General features: G+C 31.6%; 1 protein-coding gene and 1 long non-coding RNA gene across 4 annotated transcripts in view; one reads left to right on the top strand and one right to left on the bottom strand.

The window, feature by feature from the left end:
* LOC141378990 (uncharacterized) overlaps window positions 1-10,695 on the bottom strand; it is an 18,196-nt gene extending 7,501 nt beyond the window's left edge. The window contains exons 1-2 of the long non-coding RNA XR_012394861.1: window positions 10,611-10,695; window positions 3,367-3,603 (exon numbers count right to left, since the gene is read on the bottom strand). This is a non-coding gene — a long non-coding RNA (uncharacterized lncRNA). The remainder of the gene's footprint in view (window positions 1-3,366; window positions 3,604-10,610) is intronic.
* Window positions 1-25,000, top strand: part of LOC100537277 (uncharacterized) — a 61,266-nt gene that overhangs the window by 9,125 nt on the left and 27,141 nt on the right. For 2 of the 3 annotated variants that reach the window (XM_073931401.1, XM_073931400.1), the window contains exons 1-2: window positions 23,827-24,434; window positions 24,971-25,000. The exon at window positions 24,971-25,000 is cut by the window's right edge and continues 6 nt beyond it. Coding sequence is in view for 1 of the 3 variants with exons in the window: in XM_073931399.1 (XP_073787500.1) it covers window positions 3,478-3,549; window positions 5,917-6,046; window positions 17,609-18,005; window positions 21,706-21,786; window positions 23,250-23,267; window positions 24,342-24,434; window positions 24,971-25,000 (821 nt within the window). In the remaining 2 variants the exon portion in view is untranslated. Of the gene's footprint in view, window positions 1-3,477; window positions 3,550-5,916; window positions 6,047-17,608; window positions 18,006-21,705; window positions 21,787-23,249; window positions 23,268-23,826; window positions 24,435-24,970 lie in introns of those variants that run through there. The other variant, XM_073931399.1, reaches the window with a different exon arrangement.

Below are 25,000 nucleotides of genomic sequence, written 5' to 3'. Positions count from 1 at the left end.
AACTGTACACGTCTGTGGTTCTGTATGTGTGTGTGTGTGTGTGTGTGTGTGTGTGTGTGTGTGTGTGTGTGTGTGTGTGTGTGTGTGTGTGTGTGTTTGACTGCACACGAGCAAATAAACCAGGGCTGCGGCTTCAGACTGGGCTTAGTCCCTCATTTGCACTAATGGCTGGTTTTAAAATGACACGAGAGGATATAAGGGTTTATCGTGATCTCACACGGCTCTGTGTCCGGATAAACAGTGCAGTAAAAACGCAGGGAAAAGCCTCTTTTACTCTGGTACCTCTCACTCCTGTTTGTTTTTTATGGAAAAGTTCCAGATGTCTGTGTGTGTGTTCATGTTGTAGCTGTAAAAATGCACCGTCAGCGTTTGAGAAAGCCTCACTTCCCCCTCAGCGGTTATTTTGTAGGATTTCCAGCACTGCAGATCTGCTCTTTTTATTTACAGAGAAAAAACGTATAAAGGTTTTTCCAAAAAAAAAAAAAAAACAATCTTATCCTCCAACCCTTTCAAAAAAAAAGAAAATAAAAAAACACTGCAGTAGTAACAGAAAATATATATAATTGCAGATAAATAAATAAAAAATAATGAGCAAAAATACTAATTAAAAAAAGTTAAATAAATAAAAAATAAATAAAAAACCTTACACCAAAACAATCCTTTCCCAAAAAGCAGCAAAAATCACTGCCGTAGTTGCAGAAAATATATAAGAAAATTTTTAACTAACTAACTAACTAACTAACTAACTAACTAACTAACTAACTAACTAACTAACTAACTAACTAACTAACTAACTAACTAAATAAATAAATAAATAAATAAATACAAAAATAAATAAATAAATAAATAAACAAATGTATATATCAAAATAAAAAAAAATAAAAAAAAAATTTAATAATAAATAAATAACATAATAAATATATAAATAAATAAACAAGCAAAAAAATAAATAAACTAATAAATAAATAAAACTAAAAAATAAATGAATGAATAAATAAATAAGTAAATTAATAAACATGTAAATAAATTAATAAATAAACATATAAATAATAATTAAGAGTTAAAATGATTGATTAAAATTAACAAATAAATTAATAAAGAAATAAAACAGTAAATAAAGAAAAAAATAAATAAACAAACAAATAATACATAAACAAACAATAATTAAATAAATAAATGTAACTAACAACTGAATAAATAAATAAGTAAAAATACTAATTATATAAATCAAACTAGCAAATAAAAAATAAACAATAAACAAAATAAATAAATAAATAGATAGATAAATAAATAAATAAATAAATAAATAAATAAATAAATAAATACAATCGATTTATCCGTGTTGTTTGGATTACTTTAGAAGTATATTACAAATAATTACAAAATTAAATATTAAAATCTGAGTTTTAATTATTAAAAGCTCCACAAAGAAAATTATAATATATATAAGAGCATTATTAGCAAAATCAATCAAAAATAAATGAACAAATTAATAATAATGAATATTATTTGCATTAGCAAAAGCACCTCAAAAAATCATAATAAAGAAATAAAGAATGAATAAATTAATATTCTTAGCATTATTAGCGAAATTGACCACAACTAAATGAATGAACAAATAAACAAACAAAGACATAAATAAATAAATAAATAAATAAATAAATAAATAAATAAATAAATAAATAAATAAATAAATAAATAAATATTTAATTACTTGTTTATTAAAGGAAAAAAATATGTTAGAAATATAATTAATTGCTTTATCTTTTTTAAACAATACAAAACCACACTATTAAAATGTTTAAATATGTTTATTTTTTCTGTATAAAGTTCTCTTTATTTCATTCATTCGGGATGTCAAACTCCAGCCTATAAAAAAGCTGATGTAGACAGAAATAGGATCCACTGTTCATGGGAGGAGTCTGTCTTTTGTGATAGATGTCACATTTGTTTTTCCATCATGCTCTTCCATTAGATTAATACAGATGACTGTATCTGTCAGTCTGACCTTCTGAAAGGAGCACACATCTACACTTAAATCCATAAACCCTTTCTCGCTGTAATTACCACAAATGCATCGCATCTTATGCTCAACGGTGCACATATGGCCTTTGAATCCTGATTATGACTCTGTCGGTCAAAAATAACTTTGTGCCCATATCCAGATAAATTAGACCAACTGACTGCGCTAAAAATGTGGCTCTGCATTCAAATGTTTGAAAAATTTATGGATGCAAATTTAAAAACAATGTTTTATCTCTGAGTTACTACAATTATTATTATTATTATTATTATTATTATTATTAACAATAATAATAATAAAAACAATAATTTAAAAAATATAATTATTATTATACGTCTTTAATATAATATTATGTTTTTATATACTTTTTAAATATATTTATATTAACTGAACAAATAAATAAATTATTTTATATATATATATATATCAAATATATATATATATGATGCAATAAGTGAACATCCTTTTTCTTTTAATTTTAAAAATATTTTTAATAACATTTTTTCATGAGTTTATCTATTAAAGAGTTGTGATGCTCTTGCTAACAATGCTAATAATGTTTATTTATTCATTTTTGTGGTCTAATAATTTTCAGTATTAATATTTTTTGTTATTTTAATTTAGTTAGTAGTGGCATCATACAATGAGTGAACATCTTTTTTACCTTTATTAAACAAATAATTTTTGTTATTTTTTTATTTGTTTGCCTGTTTGTTCATTTATTTAGTTGCTAATATTGCTCATAATATTAATTTAATAATTCTTTCTTTATTTTTTTATGATCTTTTGTGGTGCTTTTGCCAATGCAAATAATATTCATTATTATTATTTATTTGTTTATAGTATTTTATATATATTTATATATTTGTTATATTTATACAATTATATATATATAAATATAAATATGTAAATATATATATATATATATATATATATATATATATATATATATATATATATATATATATATATATATATATATATATATATATATATATATTTATATATATAAATCATTTTTTTGTAATGGTTTTTACTAATAATGTTTATAATATTTATTTATTCATTTTTATTCATTTTCTTATCATTTTCTTTGTAGTGCTTTTGATAATGCAAATAATATTCATTATTATTTATTTGTTAGGGTTAGGTTAGAAAATGGTTATGGTTATCTTGTATGTATTGTGTTGGTTGATTTTGATTATACTGCTAATCAAAACCCCAAAAAAATTAATTTTAAATTTATAAAAATTATAAAAAAGAAAAAGAAAATTATAAAAATATATATATATATATAAAAATTAATTGAAAAATTAAAACGTAAAGTAAACATCTTTTCTTACCCCTCTGTTTTTTGTTTTTGTTTTTTTTTGTCCAATCTGAGCATATTCTCTAGTGATGTGTTGTTGCAGACAGGCCTGAAATGACACTCTTGTCGCTTATGAATTTTTCAGAGCTGGATTTGAACAGATTAGATGGCGACACGGTGTGCCCGACCATGAAGAATGGACAAGATGACCTTCCAGGTAAAATCCAGCTGCTGTGAAAAACATGCTGTGAACTGTGTTTTCATCATCTCTCTGCAATACAAAAAAGACACACAGCTAATGAATAAATGAAGATGCCATATGAAAATTCTTCATTTCTCTGGATGTTTTGTTTTGTTCTTTTATCCACGTGTGACATTTCTTCAATATTTAAAATAATGATAATATCATTTAAAAGGTTTTTGCAAAAAATAACATATATAAAAATGATTAACAATTGTTTTATACAATATAGTCATGCATATATTTATATACACAAAAATATACACAAAATACATTTTGTAAATAATAATCGTTTGACAGCACTAATTGTAAAATATTACTTTTTAATACTGTCCATAATGACAAATATATCCAGTAAATCTAAATAAATTTTCAAATGATTTCTTAATTGAGTTTCTCTATAGTTGTATATTCAAAATACACTCACCGGCCACTTTATTAGGTACACCTGTCCATCTGCTTGTTATCACAAATTTCTAATCCTAATTTCGTGCCAGAAGGGCTGGCCTGAGTATTTCAGAAACTGCTGATCTACTGGCATTTTCATGCACAACCATCTTTAGGGTTTACAGAGAATGGTCCGAAAAAAGAGAAAATATCCAGTAAGAAGCAGTTTTGTGGGTGCAACTGCTTTGTTGATGCCAGCGGTCAGAGGAGAATGGCCTGCCTGGTTCCAGCTGATAGAAAGGCAGAAGTAACTCAAAAAACCACTCGTTACAACAGAGGTCTGCAAAAAACCATCTCTGAAAGGTTGGATCTCATGTCCAACCTTGAGGCGAATGGGCTACAACAGCAGAAGACTGCATCGGGTGCCGCTCCTTTCTGCTGCGACAATAGAGCTCCTTTGCGATGTGGGGGAATAAGCAATTCACATCATGGATGTGAATCCGACTAATCTGCAGCAACTATGTGATGCTATCATGTCAATATTGTCCAAGTCTCTGAGGAATATTTCCAGTACCTTGTTGAATCTATGCTATGAAGGATTAAGGCAGTTCTGACGGCAAAGGGGGGTCCAACCCGGTACTACTAAGATGTACCTAATAAAGTGGCCGGTGGGTGTATGTTATGTAAAATAGGTCTAGCTCTTTAAGTCAAACGAACGATTATAGAGCACTTTTTCCATGAATTTTTAACCATCATCATTTATGCATTAATATAATGGTTAAAATCCTCTTCTTCAGGCATTGTTTAGCTATAAATAGCCGTCAGTAGTTTAGTGTCTGCAGAACATGCGGCGGCCGCTCTTTGTTTTATTAGCTAAAGATGCTGTAGCCGATTGCTGCCTTCTTTTAAGATGTCTTTAGATCTTGAATGAGGCAAATAAAACTTTAGGCTCAGTTTCTGTGGTGGAAACACTCCTGGCTCAGCAAGATCTTAATTAGCTGCAACTCTTTCACTTTCAACAAATAATGCGGAGGCTGGAAAACTCTAATCAGTAGCATGTGCTGCTCTGCATGGGCTGGAAACTGAGTGCAAGCAAACGGCAGATGCAGTTACTGTAGTAAACAGATTTGTGAAGAGATGTGTGATCATGTTGTGTTAAACTTAGTGTGTCGATTTTTTTATTCATATGAAGTTTATTGATTATTCATATGTTAAGTTGATTATAAAATTGTTAAATATTTCATAAAATTTTAATTTAAACATTTTTACTGACACTAGTGTCGGTTCTGATGACTTTTAAAAAAAATTATGATAAGCATTTTAACCCTTTATTTATTTATTTTTTATTTAATGGAGTAATGTTTTTTTTTTTTTTAAGTTGTATCATTTTTATTCGTTTATGTGTTTTACTTTTTTGTTGTATTTTTATTCTAATAACAAATGTAATAGTAAAATAATTATTATAATTAAATAAATATATATTTTTTACTTTTTTGTATTTTTATTTTAATAATAAATGTAATAATTATAATTATATAAATAATTATATTTAAATTTATCATTAATATTATTTTTAATTTTCTTTTACTTTTTTGCTGTATATTTTGTTCTTATAATAAATGTAATAATTAATTATTCGAATTAATTATATGTATTCATTTATTTTAATACTTTTTTGTATTTTTTATTCTAATAAAAAAGTAATAATTATAATTAATTATTATTATTAATAATAATTTTATTTTACTTTTTTGCTGTATTTTTATTCTAATAATAATAGTTATATTTAAAATTAAGACTTATAATTAATTATACTTTATAATAATAATTATTATTATTATTATTATTATTATTATTATTATTATTATTATTATTATTATTATTATTATTATTAGTCAGTGAATGTAAAACAGGGTAAAAGACTTCATTTTAAGAGTGTGTGTTTGTGTGTGGCAGGGTTTGATCTGATCACACAATTCCAGCTGGATGTGATCCCTATGAAGGGTGTCCGGAAGGTGGAAGGATCTACACCACTTCAGGTGGCGTACAGACTCGACCGAGAAGCCAACTTCCAGATTCCAACCCGGTAACAAAAACACACACACGAACACGCACAATAAACGTCTTTATTTGCATGACGAACGCACATCAGTCATGCACAACTTTTGCACTGCATGAACGAGTGTTAAACGTTTCAGTAATGACACACGTCAACATGTGTTATCTTTGTTTCAGGTGTTGCATTATTACAGGTTTCAGACAGAAATGATCACCCTCTCTGCAGCTTCTAAAAATGTTAAAAAAAAAAACAACTTGTTTGATGTCATGTGGATCCATTCGACCTCTGTTCAGGTTTCGGAGGTTTAGTTGGTTGAGAACAAATACAGTGTATTTGAAGAAAAGATGTGTGTGTGTTTTGATAACAGACAGTGAAAAAGATAGAGATGGTCAAGCAAGCAATGATCAACACAGGAGCAAACAGATGTGTAAGGGCAATCCAGAGTCGTAGTCAAAATGACAGGCAGATGGTCACAAGGCAGGCAGCAAACAACTTAAAACAAACAAGGTGAGGCGAGGGTCAAAAACCCGGAAAAGCAAGACAAAGGAAACGCGTTGTAATGTCACTTAAACAGATAACAAGACTAGCAACATGTGTGTGTTTGAGAGGTGTATATATAGTCTGTATAAAAACAGCTTCAGCTGTGAGTGTCTAATCAATGGTGACTTGGAGCAGGTGAGTGTGTGTGTGTTGCATGACTGGGATCTGTAGTCCATAAACTGGCAGATTTGTAGTTCGTGTGAATGTGAATGTTTTCCAGTGATCTATGATGTTTAGATCGCTGGTGATTGTGACAGCGTGATATAAACAGCAAATATTTTTATATTACTTTTATACTTATTTACAACTTCAAAATTTGCATTTCAAAAACTGTTCTACTTTGGAGTTAATTCCCAGAATATTACTCAATAAACAAAAAAACAAAAAAAAAAAAACAGACACATTAGATGGCTTATATTTTTTAATTGTTTAAAAAAAAATGAATTTTTAACCAAGAACATGTTTTAATTTGTTCCTTTTCAACACTGACACTTTAGAGTGTGAAATTTAAAAAAAAAAAATTTACATTTATTTATATTTCTAAATATTTTGCAAGTGATAACTGAATATAAAGATTTTGTATATTTTCAATTTATTTATAACTTTTTAATAATGCAGTTATTTAAACTTCAAAGCACTTTTGGCCCACTGAAGTGAATTTATTACTTGTAATTTTAGAATATATATATATATATATATATATATATATATATATATATATATATATATATATATATATATGTATGTATAAATTTATCTCTTTTTTTCTATATATAGTGCTCAGCATAAATGAGTACAACCCTCACAGATCTCTTTGAGATTAATAGTATATTTCTATATAATGCTTTACAATATTATATTTGCGTATATAAATTAGATTAGTCGCTACCAAAGCCAAAACTGGAGCTAATATAAATAAATAAATAAATAAATAAAATAAATAAATAATAAATAAATAAATAAATAGCGTACAATCCTGCTCTAAAAAATAGTAAAACCAAATTTATTTTAGGGAAAAATATTACAAAAAATTTTATTTTAGGGGCTGCACGTTGGTTCAGTGGGTAGCACGTTTTTGTTTTTTGTTTTTGTTTTTTTTGTATTTCTCAAATGATGTTTAACAGAGCAAGGAAATTTTCATGGTATGTCTGATAATATTTTTTCTTCTGGAGAAAGTCTTATTTGTTTTATTTATTTTATACAAAGCAGTTTTTCATTAAAAAAAAAACATTTTAAGGTCAAAATTAGCCCCTTTAAGCTATATTTTTTTTATAATCTACAGAGCAAACCATGATTATACAATTACTTGCCTAATTACCCTAACCTGCCTAGTTACCTAATTAAAATAGTTAAGCCTTTAAATGTCACTTTAAGCTGTATTGAAGTGTCCTAAAAAATATCTAGTCAAATATTATTTACTGTCATCATGGCAAAGATAAAATAAATCAGTTATAAGAAATGAGTTATTAAAACTATAATGTTTAGAAATGTGTTTAAAAATCTGCTCTCTGTTAAACAGAAATTGGAGAAAAAATAAACAGTATGTACAAATCGTAATAGAGATAGACAGTGAGACAGTGGGTATGCAGCTTTATAAAACATTCACGACAGAGAAGGATGTCGCTAATCTCCATTAATACAGTTCAAATACTGCGCTGTAAGCCTGTAACAATAGCAAATGGTTACATAACCAGCACTACCCACCCCATTAATAAATTGACTCTCAGCTAGTCTTTGAAGAGCTAATATCTCTGGTTGGACTCGGAAACGAGAGGAGAAAGTCATTTGAGACCTGGATAATTGCCTCATTTATTTTACTAGCCAACAGGAAGCTCCACGTTTATGGTCAAGCCTTGATCTATTTACAAGCAGGTTAAAGACTGCTGTAGATTCATTTATAGCTGGAGTCGGGGTTGCAACTCATTGCATATCCATCCATACATATATATACATACATACATGCATCCATACAGTTGAAGTTCCTTCTGTGAATTATTTTTCTTTCCCAATTGATGTTTAATAAAGCAAGGATTTTTTTTTCACAGTATTTTCTATAATATTTTTTCTTCTGGAGAAAACCCTATTTGTTTTATTTGGCTACAATAAACGCAGTTTTAAATTTATTTGTTTTTTAAATTTGCATTATTAGAATTTTAAGTTAAAGTCCCTTTTTAATCTTTTCATCAATTTTCTAATGCTCATTTTTTTGTTTCTGCCTTTCAAGTGTTGCCAGATATATATGTACACTGTTAGACCTTACCAGGGTTTTTTACAGTAGAATACTGGCAACACTGTTGCCAGCCACTCACTGTAAAAGTTCGGTTACAGTAAGTAACTGGCAACAGTGTTGCCAGTTAATTACTGTAACTAAACCATTACAGTGAGTGGCTGGCAACAGTGTTGCCAGTTATTTACTGTAACTGAACCATTACAGTGAGTGACTGGCAACAGTGTTGCCAGTTATTTACTGTAACTGAACCAATACAGTGAGTAGCTGACAACGGTGTCGCCAGTTAATTACTGTAACAGAGCAGCAGTGGTAACTAACTGGAAACTGTGTACAGTTAATTACTGTACTGTAGTGTTACAAATCACAGCATTATACTGCATACACATTAATAGTATGTCATATATAGTTATTGTAGTATTACTAAAATCAATCAGTATTCTTAGCTGTTATTTAAAAATAGAAAGCATAACATTTTTCAGACAAATTTATTTTATTGTTTCGGCACCAAACATATAAATAACAGAAAAAGTATAACAAAATGAAGAAATCAGCAGATATAAATATTGTCTTACATATTACAGGTCTGCACAGTAAGACTGCGGTCACACTAACGTTTGAGTATGCAAAATTCTGTCATACTGCACTGCGAAGTAGAATTAAACAAAGCAAGTAGTGGAATTAAACAAAATAATTAGAGATTGAAAAAGCAAGCCAGAGAGGTCATGTTTTGATCTTTGATTGGTATCAAGCAATCACATGATGTGATTTCGCATTCAGCGTTCTCCAAGCTTGAACTTTCCAATGCTAATGAAATTTGTTGCATGAGCTATCATTGCAGGTCTGCAGTACTCACATGCGTACGAATGGAAGTCTAAAGGGAGAAAAGTGCAGTGTGACCGGGACTTTAAGCTGTAACTCTAATTAAACACACCTGATCAAACTAATTAAGGCTTGTTAGAAATCCACAGGTAATGTTGAAGCAGGGTGGGTACTAAACTCTGCTGCGCTGCAGTTCTCCAGGAACTTGGAGTTTGACCCCCATGGTATATAGCAGGGGTGGCCAATCCTGTTCCTGGAGATCTACCTTGCTGCAGATTTCAGTTGCTACCCATATCAAACACACCTGCCGGTAATTATCAAGTGGTGTTCAGGTCCTAATTAATTGGTTTAGGTGTGTTTGATATGGATAGCAACTGAAATCTGCAGGAAGGTAGATCAGCAAATGAACAGCAAAAAACACAACATAATTATTTTAAATTTTAAAGTTTTAAATAATTAAAAACTGTGTTAAATCTCAATAAAAAGTTTAAAATAATTATAAAAAATAAAAATAAAGTTGACAACACCGAAAAACCAAAGGATCCAATCTTTTATTGTTATAATTATCTCATGACAACAAACTTTTTTATTGTTTGTGATATAAATTCATAGGTGGAAACACTGCTCTGAAAAATACTTAGCAACAAACTCACAACCTGGGAGCTGACAGTGGAGCTTTTGTGCGTGGACGGCTATGTGTATCATGTTTTTGTGATTCCCTGTGATGATGTGCACATGTTACCTTACTGAGATGATTGAATTTAATTTTGGCTTAGTTGCCAGAAAGATACATACAACTGTTAGCATCTGTACATTATGACAGTATGCAATATCCAATAAATACATAAACTTAAACAAAAGTAATGTAAGAAGTTATATGAGGAGAGGCTAACTAGCTAACAATGTAGCTTTCAAGTACACAGTTCAAGATAACAACAATATAACTTAAAACACAGCCTTATTTTAGAAACCCTCGAAAACATTTGAACACATTTTACTTACTCATTGTAGATTCTTAGTTAAAGCCTAAAACATATCAGACTCTACATCTGAATTGATGGACAGAGAATAGAGCGCACTCAGCAGTAAACAAATCAAACACCTGACTCTCTTAAAGGGCCAGCATTTTCTAAATACTCTTTCTAACACCTTTGTGTTTAGAATAAGACAGACAGCCTGTGGCAGTGTGTGGTGATGCCTAAATCATTATTTTCTGCCTTTAAAATGCACATCTCTATAAATAGCAACATAAACCATCAGAAAAGATGGGACAGTAATGGTTGAACAGTAATTTGCTATTTATTGTCAGTTACTATCTGTAATGAGTACATAAAGTAAATTACTGGAATTTATTCTTTGCATTACACAATTTCACACAAAGTCTACTCCTTTTACAGTAAAATAATATGTGTTAATAAATAATAAATGTTTCCTTTTATTACAGCAAAACACTGGCTATTTTACAGTTATTTACTGCACAATCTACAGAGTAACAGTGCAGTTATACTAATTAAACACACCTGATCAAACTAAATCTAAAGGTAGTATGTTGAAACAGGGCTGGAACTAAATTCTGCTGGGCTGCGGCCCTCCAAGAGTTTGACATCCCTGGTACATACCATATTTTCAAAGGAACTGCCAACATTTATCACAATCATGCACATACCATTGATTAAAAACAATAAAAATATAAAAAATCTTCATGCAAAGCAAAAAAAAATAAAAAATAAATAAACAATCTGATCCTCATGTTGTTCCAAACCTGTAGTAATAATAATAATAAAAAAAAAACAAATAACCTGATTAATACATTTATTTAGGAAAGCCTTTATACTATACTGTTAATGCCACTTTTACCTACTTCATTTGAAGTTTTCCAAACAAATTCATTGAGTCTCTGCAAAAATGTATGTACGTGCTGTTTAAGATATTTTTTAAATAACACATTTTTACTAGTTATTTAGCAAAATGCTAATATTCAGCTTAAAGTGCAATTTAAAAGCTTAACTATAGGTTAAACTAGGCAAATTAGATTAACTATAGAAAAGTAAACAAAGTTATAAAAATGATTGTGATAATTTGGTTGCTCTGTGTGAATATTTTTGCCTTTAAATGCATTTCGTTGATATCTTTACCTTTTAATTAGATCTGTGACATTGACATTGGTTGACTCCTGATACTCAATGTTAAAAACATAAAAGGAACCAAAGAAAACACAGAGATGGCTGCAGAGAAATTTAGCTTATCATCAATGAATTGTCTCACTTTCTCCTCAATACTGACCAAACACATATCAAAACTGAACAGTATATATATATATATATATATATATATATATATATATATATATATATATATATATATATATATATATATATATATATATATATATATATATATATATATATATATATATATAGCAACATAAAGCATTAGAGTACATGGGGTAATAATGGTTGAGCAGTATTTTACCATTTATTATCACAGTAACTATCTGTAATGGGTACATAAAGTAAATTACTGCAATTTATTCTTTGCACTACAAAATTTCATACAAATCCTGCTCCTTTTACAGTAAAATACTGTTTCCTTTTATTACAGCAAAACACTGGCTATTTTACAGTTATTTACTGCATAATCTACAGTAAGGGTTAACAGTGTATCTCTGAAATATGCACCAAAAAAGAAGATATCTTTACTTAAAAAAAAAAAAAAATGATACAAATTCAACATTCCAACCATTAATTGGACCTTTATTAACACTTTAATACATTAATTATTTTATTGTTGAACCTAAAAAGTTAAGCAAGGTCTACACCACATGGATACATGGTGTCTTCATTTGTGAGGATCTCCTGCGGAGTGTTGCCAGATATAGCTAAATCCCCTAAATATGCACTAAAATAAGTTAAAATCTTGTTATTTTTTTATATGATACAAAATCACTATTTCAACCATTCATTGGACCTTTATTACCACTTTAACACATTAAATATTAAAATTTGTTAGGATCTCCCGCAGAGTGTTGCCAGAAATAGCTAAATCCACCAAATATGCACCAAACAAAGTTGAAACCTTGTCTTTTTTAATATATGACAGATTCGCTATTCCAGCCTACTATTAGACCTTTATTAATGCTTTATTACATTATTAAACTCGCTTATAGTAATGACTAGATCTGGCAACATGGCAAAGCTGAAGATGCACCCATACCATTATGAACCATTCACTGAGTCTACAACCTGAATTGAAAATCTTTCATTCACAGAACTTGACATTTTACATATGAACCTAAAAAGTTTGTAAAAAGAATACATGTCTGTCTTGATTTGTGAGGATCTCCTGCAGAGTGTTGCCAGATATATCTAAATCCCCCAAATATGCACCAAAGTAAATTCAAATCTTGTTATTTTTAAAAGTATGATACAGAATCGCTATTCCAACCATTTATTGGACCTTTCTTAAATGCTTTAATACTTTAAGCATTAAATTTGTTAGGATCTCTCACATAGTCTTGCCAGATATAGCTAAATCCACCAAAAATGCACCAAAAAATCTAATATTGTTTTTCTTTAATTATTTATTTTTTTAATATGATACAGAATAACTATTTCAATCATTTATTAGACCTTTATTAATGTTTTAATACATCAAGTATTAAAATGGCTTATAGTAATGACTAGATCTGGCATCGTGGAAAAGCTGGAAGGATTTATTTGCGAGGATCTCTTGCAGAGTGTTGCCAGATATATCTAAATCTTCCAAATATGCACCCAAAAAAAGTTTAACATCTTGTCTTTTTAAAAAAAATAATACAGATACAGAATTGCTGTTTCAACCGTTTATTGGATCTTTATTTACATTTTAATACATTAAGTATTTAAATCACTAACTAATGACTAGATCTGGCAACATGGGCAAAGCGGAAAATGCATTCATGCCATTCACAGTCTACAACAGGATTTGAAACTTTTTTCATTCACTAAACATAAAATTGGATTTTTGAACCTGAAAGTTTAGCGAGGTCTGCGCCTCATAGCTGGATACATGTCTGTCTTGATTTGCGAGGATCTCCCGCAGTTAAGCAGCACTCAGGTCAGCTCCAGAAAGACAGAGCAGGTAAATTGATTCTCCTTCACTGTGTTGCGGAGCCGCTGCTCTCTGCTTCTTAAACACACTGCAATGAAAGCCCTTTGAAAGAGCTCTCATAATACACACAGGCTTTGAAGATGAAAGCGCACTGATCTCTGATCTGTTCAAGACTCGTAATTTTATCTGAGAGCGACCTGAAGCCGAGCGGCTCAGTGTTTATAATGCAGGGCTTCTCCCTTGATGATCAGACACCAATGGAGGGGAATGACTATTTTTAGCCATGATAGATCCTCTTTATAAATAGATTTGCCTTCTGACATTATTACAAATGTCCTGCAGTGCTTCTGGTTAACAAAGCTATCATTATAGTGACATTATAATTTTAAAGGGAACTGTATGTTCCGACAGTCAGTAAACATTGTATGTGTCAAAATAAGCAATTAACAAAATAAAATCATGCAATCCATGCTCATTATTGAGACGCAACCCTATATACATTTCTGGAGATCTCGAAATACGTCCCAGGAGCTACGTTTTTTTTTTTTAATGCAGTTTTTGTTTTTGTGAATTTAGCAGAGGCCGCTGTGTACACTTTTTCAGATATCAAATTTCTCTCATGAGTGTCATTCATACCTGCTGTTCTTGTGTAAATCCACCAGAGGCCGCTGTTGACTGAACGATTGAGTTACTGACCGACTGACCAACTGACCAACTGACTGACTGACTGAAATTGAAACAACCCAAGCTCATTCTGGAAACGTAGCCCCGCGGACGTTTCTGGAGACCGCGATTTACGTGGTCGCATCTACATAAGGCACGTTTAGTTTTTTCGAGCGAACGCTGCGGGGCGGTGTGGCGCCGCTCCACTCCTCCTCTTCGTGCTCGCCGGCCGACGGCTCGCTTCTGAGTGGAGGGCTTTCCCGATGCAACCAGTTTGTTCGCTTAGCTCACAGCGTTGCGTCGGCGGAGCGGAGGTTCCGGAGGAGGAGCCGGCCGCGGGGACGACGACCGGGATTGAAGGGGAACAGCGGTTCCGGAAATCAGGTAAGATGGAAAACAGAATCCGAAAAATAAGGGCGAGAACGCGGCGGGATCTGAAAACGCGGTCGAAATCCAAGACGAGGGCTTTTGCTTTTTTTTTTTTTCTTTCTGGACTGCTTTTGAAAACCGTTACTTGGGTTTAGGGAAGGAGGAGGAGGAAGAGGAGGGCGGCCAGGTTGGCCAATCCGGCGGCCTTTCGTGCAAGAACAGCGCGGGCGCGAACGGCGCGCGCTCCCAAGAGGCGCCCGAGACGTGAAAAAGCGCGCACAGCAACCTCTCGCGGATCCGCGAAAACAAACACCGCTCGAATACGTACCTCCCGGGACGTAAATCGTGGTCCGCAGAAACGTCCGCGGGGCTACGTTTCCACAATGAGCCCGGGTTGAATTGAAAGCACCAATTGACATTAAGTAATAAAATTTGCCAGGGTCTTCCGCAAGGTGTTGCCAAACATATACGAATCCTCCAAATTGCACCAAAAATATAGTTTTTTTTTATATAAAACAGAATCACTATTCCAATCATTTATTGGAGCTTTGTTATTGCTTTAATACATCAAGTATTAAAATTTGCATGGATTTTCCTTGCAATTTGAGACCTAATCCCCCTCATCCTTAAACCCAACCGTCAGTGCTTTCAAAAGCAATCCAGAAAAAAGAAAAGCCTTCACGGCCGCCTGATTTTTTTTTTACCACATTTTTAGATTGTACCATGTTCTAACCTTGTTATTTATTTATTTATTTTATTTTTTGCCTTTTGTTTTACCTGCTTTTTGGAACCATTCTTCACCCGTAGTAGTAGTGGTCAACTTCCACCGACGCACATGACGAGCTACTGGGCAAACTGCACTGTAAAAAATTTTTGTAATTTTACAGTTTACTTCCAGCAGCTGGGGTACCGGAAAAAAACGTAAAACAACGGCCGTTAAATTAAAGGAATTTACCATAAATTAATGGATGTTAAATTACAGAAATTTATCAAAAAAATTAAATATTATAAAAATTCTGTAATTTAATAACCGTTATTTTATGATATATTTCTGTAATTTAACAGCCGTTATTTTACGTTTTTTCTCCGACACGCCAGCTGCTGGAAATAAACCGTAAAATGATGGATTGTTTTTACAGTGTTGTAACAGTGGTGGTAAACGTTCAGCTGTGAAAAGAAAGTCGTCAGCGGCATCATATCACCGCGTAGCGTTCATTTTAAAGACAAAATGCTGCCAGACGTAGCTCTGGCTACATAATTCACGCTCTCCAGAAATGTATACTGGGTACATTTTTACAATGAGCCTGTGTTGAAATCATAATCTTGAGTAAAGATTATGTTTGATGATGATCATTTGTAATTTTTCTTCCGTAATTATATTAAAACTTCATTTCTGATTTAATATATGCATTGCTTAGAACTTAATTTGTACAACTTTAAAGCCGATTTTTTTCAATGTTTAGATTTTTTTGAACCTTCAGGTTAAAATTTTTTGAATAGTTGTCTCTCAACCCAACTCTTGTCTTATCCCAACAAACCTAATATAGATAGAAATATAATTTATTCCAGCCTGATCTCACGAGAAAACGTAAGTATTTTGCATTTTGACACTTTAGTGGCTAATTCGTACGAATTTGTATTCGTATTCGAGTTCAGTCATACGAAAATGTACGATTTTAAAAAGGAGGCGTGGCACCCAACCCCGCCCCTAAACCCCACGGTCATTGGCTGTTGAGCAAATCGTACTAAATTGTACCAATTTAGATCAAACGAATTCATACGAATTAGCCACTAAATCAAAAAGTTACGAAATGCCATAAGATTGTGTTGTTTATTCAGATTTCAAACATGTCTGAAGTAAAGGTATGTTTTTCCAGCCTGATCTCGAGAGGAAATGTAACTATTTTACGTTTTGTTAGGTTAGTGGCTAATTCGTACAAATTCGTAGTTCAGTCGTATGAAAATGTTCGATTTTAAAAAGGAGGCGTGGCACCCAACCCCACCCCTAAACCAAACCGGCACTTGGGGATGAGCAAATGAAAAAAAAAAAATAATTAAATTATACGAATGAGATTGACGAATTCATACAAATTAGCCACTAAATCAAAAAGTTAAAAAGTACCGGAGGTGATCATTGTCATAGTTGATCATGCTGTTGTTTTAAAGCGACGTCTCTGAAATATTAAAAAAAATTAGCACAGAAGTTTCGCATGTCGCAGATGATTAGGACAAAAACTCGTTTTAGCATGAAAAGCCTTTTATCGCATGTCGCGGTGCCGCGTTGTGTGTAGTCACTGACTGTTTCTCAAATGTATTCCTAAGCGATCTTGCATCCTTGTGTTCTCGTGTAACATCATCATCCATCAAAGTTCAGTTCCAATACTCAAGACCGCAAGAGCAGAGGACCCGTGACAGATCCCTGAGGTGTTCTTGATATCGAGGATACATCGATGCAGACTTGAGCGCAGAACTCTAAACGTCCCAGAAATCATTGCGGCTAAATAGATGAGCATTTTTATATATCTATTTATTCTATTATTATTAAGTTCAGAGATATAACTTATTTTTCTCAGGAGTTTCCCTAAATGAGACGGTAAAAGTAAACATTCACAAACATTTAGCTCAGTGGTAAGCAATGTCGCCTCACAGCAAGAAGGTCGCTGGTTCAAATTCCTGCTGGGTCAGTTGGCATTTCTGTGTGGAGTTTGGATGTTCTCTCCATGTTGGCGTGGGTTTCCTCGGGTTTCCCCCACAGTCCAAACACATGCGCTATAGGTGAATTGGATGATCTAAATTGGCCGTAGTGTATGAGTGTGCATGAGAAACAGCCACTGCATCACTTTATACAACCATATTGAACTGTATGTGTTTTCCACTAGGCTGAACTTTCCCAGAGGCTTCCCAGATGAGTATTCCTTCATGACCACCTTCCGCATGATCAAGAACACCGTGAACAAGGTGTGGAACCTGTGGCAGGTGGTGGACGAGGATGGACTGAAGCAGGCCGGGATGCGTCTTAACGGGGATCAGCAGGCTCTGGAGTTCTTCCTCACCACCCTGGAGGGAGATGTGCAGACCGTCACCTTCCCAGGCCTTTCCGTGCTCTTCAACACCAAATGGCACAAAGTGATGGTGGGCGTGGAGAAGGAGCTGGTGACGCTGTATGTGGACTGTCACCAGGTTGACCAGAAGGAGATCAAGAGGAAAGGTTACGTCAACACAGAGGGAGACACTCTGATCGGGAGGCTGGATTCGGACCCCAACACTTCTGTAGTGGTGAGACTCCACACTCTGAGCTTCAGGATTTCTCTAGGTTTTTTTTTTTTAAATCAGTTTGTTTGGTTATAATGTGTTACCGGCAGCACTTTAAGATCTTTTTGAGTTTTCTGTTTTAATTATAATGTATAGAAAAAAGGTCAGACATAAGTTAAATTTATAATTACATTTAGTCAATTTGCAGAATCTTTTTATCCAAAGGGATGTACAAATGAGGATAATAGAAGCACTTTAGGTCATTTAATTTATTGATTTAAAAAAAAATTAATAAATAAATAAAATTTAATAAAATAAAATAAAACTGAATTAAATTAAATTAACTTTTAATTTAATTTAATTTAATTTAATTTAATTTAATTTAATTTAATTTAATTTAATTTAATTTAATTTACGTGAATTAAAAATTTTTCTCGAAAAATACGAAAAACAGTGAAGGAATAACTAATGTAAACAATCACTAATGTGTACAATCATTAATAAGAAAAATGTTTCTACATCAAGTACATTTCATAATCTTAAATTTGTCTAGTCACAATAATTTTATAATAACAATAACAGTTATTATTATTTAAATTATTTTTGTCAATTATCAAGGGATAAGAGACAACCAAAACATGTTAAGTGCAAAAAGATGAATGGTATTACTTTAATATTGTTGTAGATATAAAAAAAATATAATAAATTATTTTGTTACCATATATACACATTATATATTATATTATTTACATTTAAAATAAATATTAATTATAATAATTATTATTATTGTATTACAATCAAAGGTAAAGAGAGAACTAAAGCATTTCAAGTATGAAGAGATAAATGGAATTTTCATTTTGGTGTAATTTTGTTGTTGATATTAAAACAAAAAAAATAATCATTTATTTATTGCAATAGTCACTTATTCACTGTATATATATATATATATATATATATATATATATATATATATATATATATATATATATATATATATATATATATATATATATATATATATATATATTTATAGTACATTTTTATTATTTATTAGAATAAAATATTCAGTTTACAATAATATTAATAATAACTATAATAATATGTATTATTATTGATATTATTATTAATAACAACAACAATATTATTATTATTATTATTATTATTATTATTATTATTATTATTATTATTATTATTATTATTATTATTATTATTATTATTATTATAAGATGTTATGACATTATTATTATTATTAATATTATCATTATTAATGATTGTATTATATACAGAAATACGTTGATCTGTTCTAAATATAATGTACAGTCACATGAGCTGAATTTCAAGCCGATCTTGATCAAAAGGAGTTGTACTGAAGATGAAGATGTTTGCAGAGATGCAGGAACATGTACATGTACACTGTAAGCAATGTTGGGTCCCACACAGTTCCTTCATGTTGCCTGAACAAAAATTAAGTTAGCTATTCCGTTTAAGTGGATTGAACATAAAACAATTCAGTTTTCCTAAAAAACCCTTAAGAATTTTGTTGTTTCAACTCATTTTGAATAAGTAGTCTGAACAAGCAGCAAAAGTCATTTTATAAGTGTATAAAACAATGACTTACTGTTCCTTTATTTCCATTATCAATTTTTCAAACACTATTTTAAGATAAGGTTTAGATCTTTTAAGATTTTGCATATGATTAAGGACTTTCTTGTATTTAAAAAAATATTATCCTCTGCCCCTGTCTGCAAGGACTGATTCATCAGTGTTTGCATTAGATTTTTATATTCCTCTGAATCTGTACAGTACGTGATGAATGTTACTGTCAACCTTCAGCTGTCCAATCCATCAGCCCGTTACAGCCTCCACCTGTGATAAATGAGACTGTCAGTGTGTGTCAGACGGGTGTTACTGTCACACTGATGGACCTCTGACCTGACTGTCACTTACTGGCCAGATAGCAGATCAAAATGAATCTCACAGTGCTGTCAGTCACACACCCCATACTGGAAACGTAAATCTGATATAGCTTTTTTCGGGAAATTTTGTCTCGTTGCTTCAGCTTGCTTGACATTAATTGCATTATACAACACAGTGTCCTTGGCATCTCTTGGTAAATATGAGCAAGGAAGGCTGTGAAAGAAATATTGTTCAACTTTTAGATTTTTTGTTCAACTTTTTGCACACTTAATTATACAATAACTGTAAAGCTGCCAGAAACAAAATTGGCTGATGGTACAGTTGAAGGCAGAAGTTTACATACACTGCATAAAAAGGCAAATAACCATATTTTAAAAAAATGTTAATGTGACTAAATTTTTTCTCTTTTAGGTAAGTTAGGATTATCAAATTTGTTTCTGTTCTGCTTAATAGCAGAATAATGAGAGAGATATTTTTGACAAATTGTTATAACTTTTTTTGAAAGTCAAGTTTACATACAGTAAGATTATTCTGCCTCTAAAAAAGCTCAGGTTATGATGTCAAGGTTATGAAGATTCTGATTGGCTAATTGACAACATTTGAGTTAATTGGAGGCACAACTGTAGAATAGTAACCGAGCGTACAACCAAAAACTGAAACATACAAAACAACAAACGGCGCCGACTAAACTCTGCCAAGCTCTCATTTATTCTGAACAGTTTACTCTTACAATTCTTAGTACCTGCAGTTCCTGTGTATGACCATAGAACCATTAACACTTACGTAGTAAGCATTAGAAATGTACACATCACAGAATCAAATAAAGTCTGTTACAGTATTTATGAAAAACCCCAAACACACTGCTTCCTTGTGTGACAACATAGGAAAATCAACAAGCCAGAATCAACAAAAAAGCCAGATTACATTTAGCTAAAATACACAGGGAAAAAGACTCATTTTTGGAGACATGTCCTGTGGTCTGATGGAAATAAGATTGAACTGTTTGGCCGTTATGACCAGTGTTACATTTGGCGGACAAGGGGAAAGCTTACAAGCCTAGGAACACCATCCCAACTGTAAAGTATGGGGGCGGCAGCGCCATGTTGTGGGGCTGTTTTGCTGCAGGAGGGACTGGTCCACTTCACAGCATAGACGGCATCATGAAGAAAGAAGATTATGTAGAAATACTGAAGCAACATCTCAAGACATCAGCCAGGAAATTAAAACTTGGCCACAAATGGGTCTTCCGAACAGACCATGACCCTAAGCATACTGCCTAATTAGTTCAAATGTGCTTTAAGAACAACAGAGTGAATGTTTTAGAGTGGCCATCACAAAGCCCTGATCTCAATCCAATAGAAAATTTGTGGGCAGAGTTGAAAAAGCTTGTGCGAGCAACAAATCTGAATCAGTTACACCAATTCTGTCAGGAGGAATGGGCCAAAATTCCTTCAAACTATTGTGAGAAGCTTGTGGAAGGATACCCAAAACATTTGACCAAAATTAAAAGCAAAGCAAAAAAAAAAAAAAAAAAAACAAAACAAAAAAAAAAAACAAGGAAATGTTTGTAAACGTTTGACTGTCTAAAAAGGAATAAACAATTCTCAAAAAAAAAAAAAATCTCATTATTCTGTCATTTAGCAAATGTAAATCATTTAGGTAATCCTAACGGATCTAAAATAGTAAACCATTAGTCCGATTTACCGCCAGACATTTAAAAAAATTGTTTTGTTCCTGTTTTGACTGTATGTAACTTGTTATATTTACTCCATAACAAATAACTCATCTCTGTTGCGTTTTTTTCCAGTTTGAGCTGCAGTGGATGCTGATTCATTGTGACCCGAAGAGAGCTCAGAGAGAGAGCTGTACCGAACTTCCTCTGGCTGAGGTAACCTCGCTTTTATAACTTCCTGTTTTATCTTGTACAGCTAACTATCCTAGCACCCAAAACCGAACTACATTGGATCTAAAAGCAAGTTTCAAATTAAATATAGCAGCCGTACTGTTCAGTTGGCAATTTATCAAGTGTCACATGCTAAACATAAAAAAATGCAATATAAAAATGTAAGTGTCTTCTTATAACTATTTTATTTATTTAATTTTGGTAACAATTTTTTCAGATTACTACTTGGAATCTGTTTGCTCTGTATAAGAAGCTAACATTGACTATTTTTCAAAATGTGATTTTTGGTCAATTTGATTAAAACCAGCGAGGGTTATAGATAATGTTGACTACAAAAATGTGTTGTTCCTCTCTTTTAGTACATAGCTAAAGAAAAATAAAAAAAAACTCCTTAGTGTTTTACTGTATCTACTCAACTAGGAAATATCTTGTGTATATATATATTTTAAAAATGTGGTCACCATTTTCTTAAACTCGCAATCCAAGACGATATTACAATTACTGATATTACAATTGTACAATTATATATTGTGTAATTGTAGTCTCAAATTATGCTCGTTCTAATTGATGTGATGCACTACCAGGGTATAGTCTGAGTTTGTTATAGTTTTTTCACCTATATATGTAAAAATACGTTTGTCTGGTATCATTAGCTTCAAAGTTCAAGATCACCTTACACTGTAAAAAATCAATTAATTAACAGTTTCTGTATTTCACAAGTATTTTCCGTTTATGGGAGCTTGATGTCTGCTCTGTCGACTGTTATTGTTGAAAATTCAACTCTACAGTTTAACGGAGGGACTTTTATTGATATTTTAGTGGTTTGAAATAATGTATAAGAAATAATATATATAGAAATTAGTCTGTAAAATAACAGAAAATGAACTGGCAGCTTATTACAAGTTTTTTTCGTAGCATGATATAAACCACCGACATAGCTGATATATCACTTTAAACTATTAAAAATGTTCATAAAAGTCACTTCTTCTAACTTTTCAAGGTTAAAAGCTGTTGGAAGGAACATCAAGCTCCCATAATGCAATGCAAAATCATAAATAAACAGGGAAAAATAAAAACATGAACCAAAAAATACCTGAAAACTGCTAATTTACTGATATTTTTTACAGTGTAGACTGTTTTGTTATCACAAATAATCGATGTTATTATTTTATTCTAATATATGTGCTGCATAACCAAGTTTAAGGCTTACAAATGTTGGCATTATTGCTATGGCAGTCTAGAAACGCTAGTTGCCTAAAGACTTATCAACATGATGCATTTGCTTGTTTTTGACGAGTTGGCCTGCGGGGGGCGCTGTTTTGGCCGCATGTTGTGGCGCTATCTACAGGTGTGCTTTCTCTTTGGTGAAGGGGTTTCAGTTTCACTAACTGCAATAATCTTAATTCTTTCTCTCTTTCTCCCTCTCTCTCTCTCTCCTGCTTCTTCAGATGTTTGCCAATGCTGAGGTATTTAATTTGTTTTTTCTTTTTTATTAATGATCATTTTAGCAAATAATGCTTTGTTGCTGAATTTAATCATTGCTATCTGCTATACTTACTGCAATCAACATAAAGCTGTTATGTATTTATATGTAGAGGCTCTGATATGAAATCCGATTAATGTTTCTGTATTTAATGTTTTAATTACTTTTCTGGACTTAAAATAAATACATTTTTTATTAAAATCATTTATTTTTTTATCATTTAAGTGATTAATATTTATTAAAAGTATTTAATTTTTAATTAAATATCTATTGTTAAATAATAAAAATGATTACATATTTTTAAATTACTTTTACTAGACCTAAATTAAATTATAACTAAGTTAATAGTATTTAATATTATTTAATTAATAGTAATACTTTTATTAAAGACTTTTAAACTTGGATTTTTAAACTGTTTTTATATTTAAAATTATTATTATTATTACTAGTATTATTATTTTAAGATGTACATTCTTCTGTACAAAAATAGTACGGTTATATTTCTCTTTCCTGTTTTTTAACTTCAAATTAAATCCAACTTTTATTTTGACGGGTTGTCAGATTGCGTTCATACGATAATAGCTAGCTAGCTAACGTTTGGTGGTCTTTTTGCCGTTTAACACTCACACACAATACTTTATATTACGTTTTAATTCCGTGCAGTTTTAATTTTAGATAAAGTTTGTGTTTTTTTGTTTTCTACTATCGAGATTTTGAAATGTCATTCACAAATCTACATAAGCTAGAGATTATTAACGCTGCTACATAAATAATGTGTTATTTTTATAACAAATTGAAGTTAACCAAAGAATACAGTTGCTAAATGTGTACTTCATTGACTCAATAATTAATATTTAAGCTAACTAAGAAGATAAAAGCAATGATTTTGCTTGTGTGTGTGTGTGTGTGTGTGTGTGTGTGTGTGTGTGTGTGTGTGTGTGTGTGTTACCGTAGTAAAAAGATATTATTTGCAGCCTTCAGTTTATATTTACTGCATATTTATTGCGTATGTAAATTACTCATAATTTTCCTACTTTGACTTTTCCCTCGAATCCAGCCGGATCCCAAACCAATCCCTGGTCCTCCTGGTTCTCCTGGTCCTGAAGGGCCTCGTGGTCCAGCAGGAGAAGATGGCAGAGACGGGAGAGATGTGAGTAAACTACATGACTACTGTACATTTAGCCATAAGACACTATAGAAATGTTTTTCTTATTTATCTGTCAGCTATTTGTAAATAAATGTGATATTTCAAGCTGGTCAGGACATGTTATTTCAGGCTAGTGGAAAAAAAAAACATACAACATTTAAAGGGGATAGCTTACCCCAAAAATGAAAATGTACAATTTACTCTTCCTATTGTTTTTATTTATGTATTGGTTAGCCATTTATAACTCAGTGTGTAATTTCAAGCAGGTTGGGGTTAGGGTTGGGGTTAGGCCAGGTTATTTCAGTTTGAACAATATACCAAACAGAATCATAATTTTCTGTCATTCAGTTTTCCCTATACTGTACTGCTCAGGCTGACACAGCACAAGCCAATAATAAAACCGTTCTTATCTACCCTTTTTTCATCATGAGCAGATCATTATTCTCTTGGATCTGCTCATTGAAATCTTCTCAGCACCTCTGTCCTGTTTCTCTGACTGCTTTTAACACACCTTGTCCTTTTGTCATTTGTTTCTTCAGGGTATTCCAGGCACCCCGGGCACTCCTGGA

The sequence above is a fragment of the Danio rerio genome, chromosome 19 (genome assembly GCF_049306965.1).
Source record: "Danio rerio strain Tuebingen ecotype United States chromosome 19, GRCz12tu, whole genome shotgun sequence".
In the NCBI taxonomy this organism is placed as follows: domain Eukaryota; kingdom Metazoa; phylum Chordata; class Actinopteri; order Cypriniformes; family Danionidae; genus Danio; species Danio rerio.
Note: the sequence above shows the minus strand (reverse complement) of the source record. Positions and strands in the feature narration are given on the sequence as shown.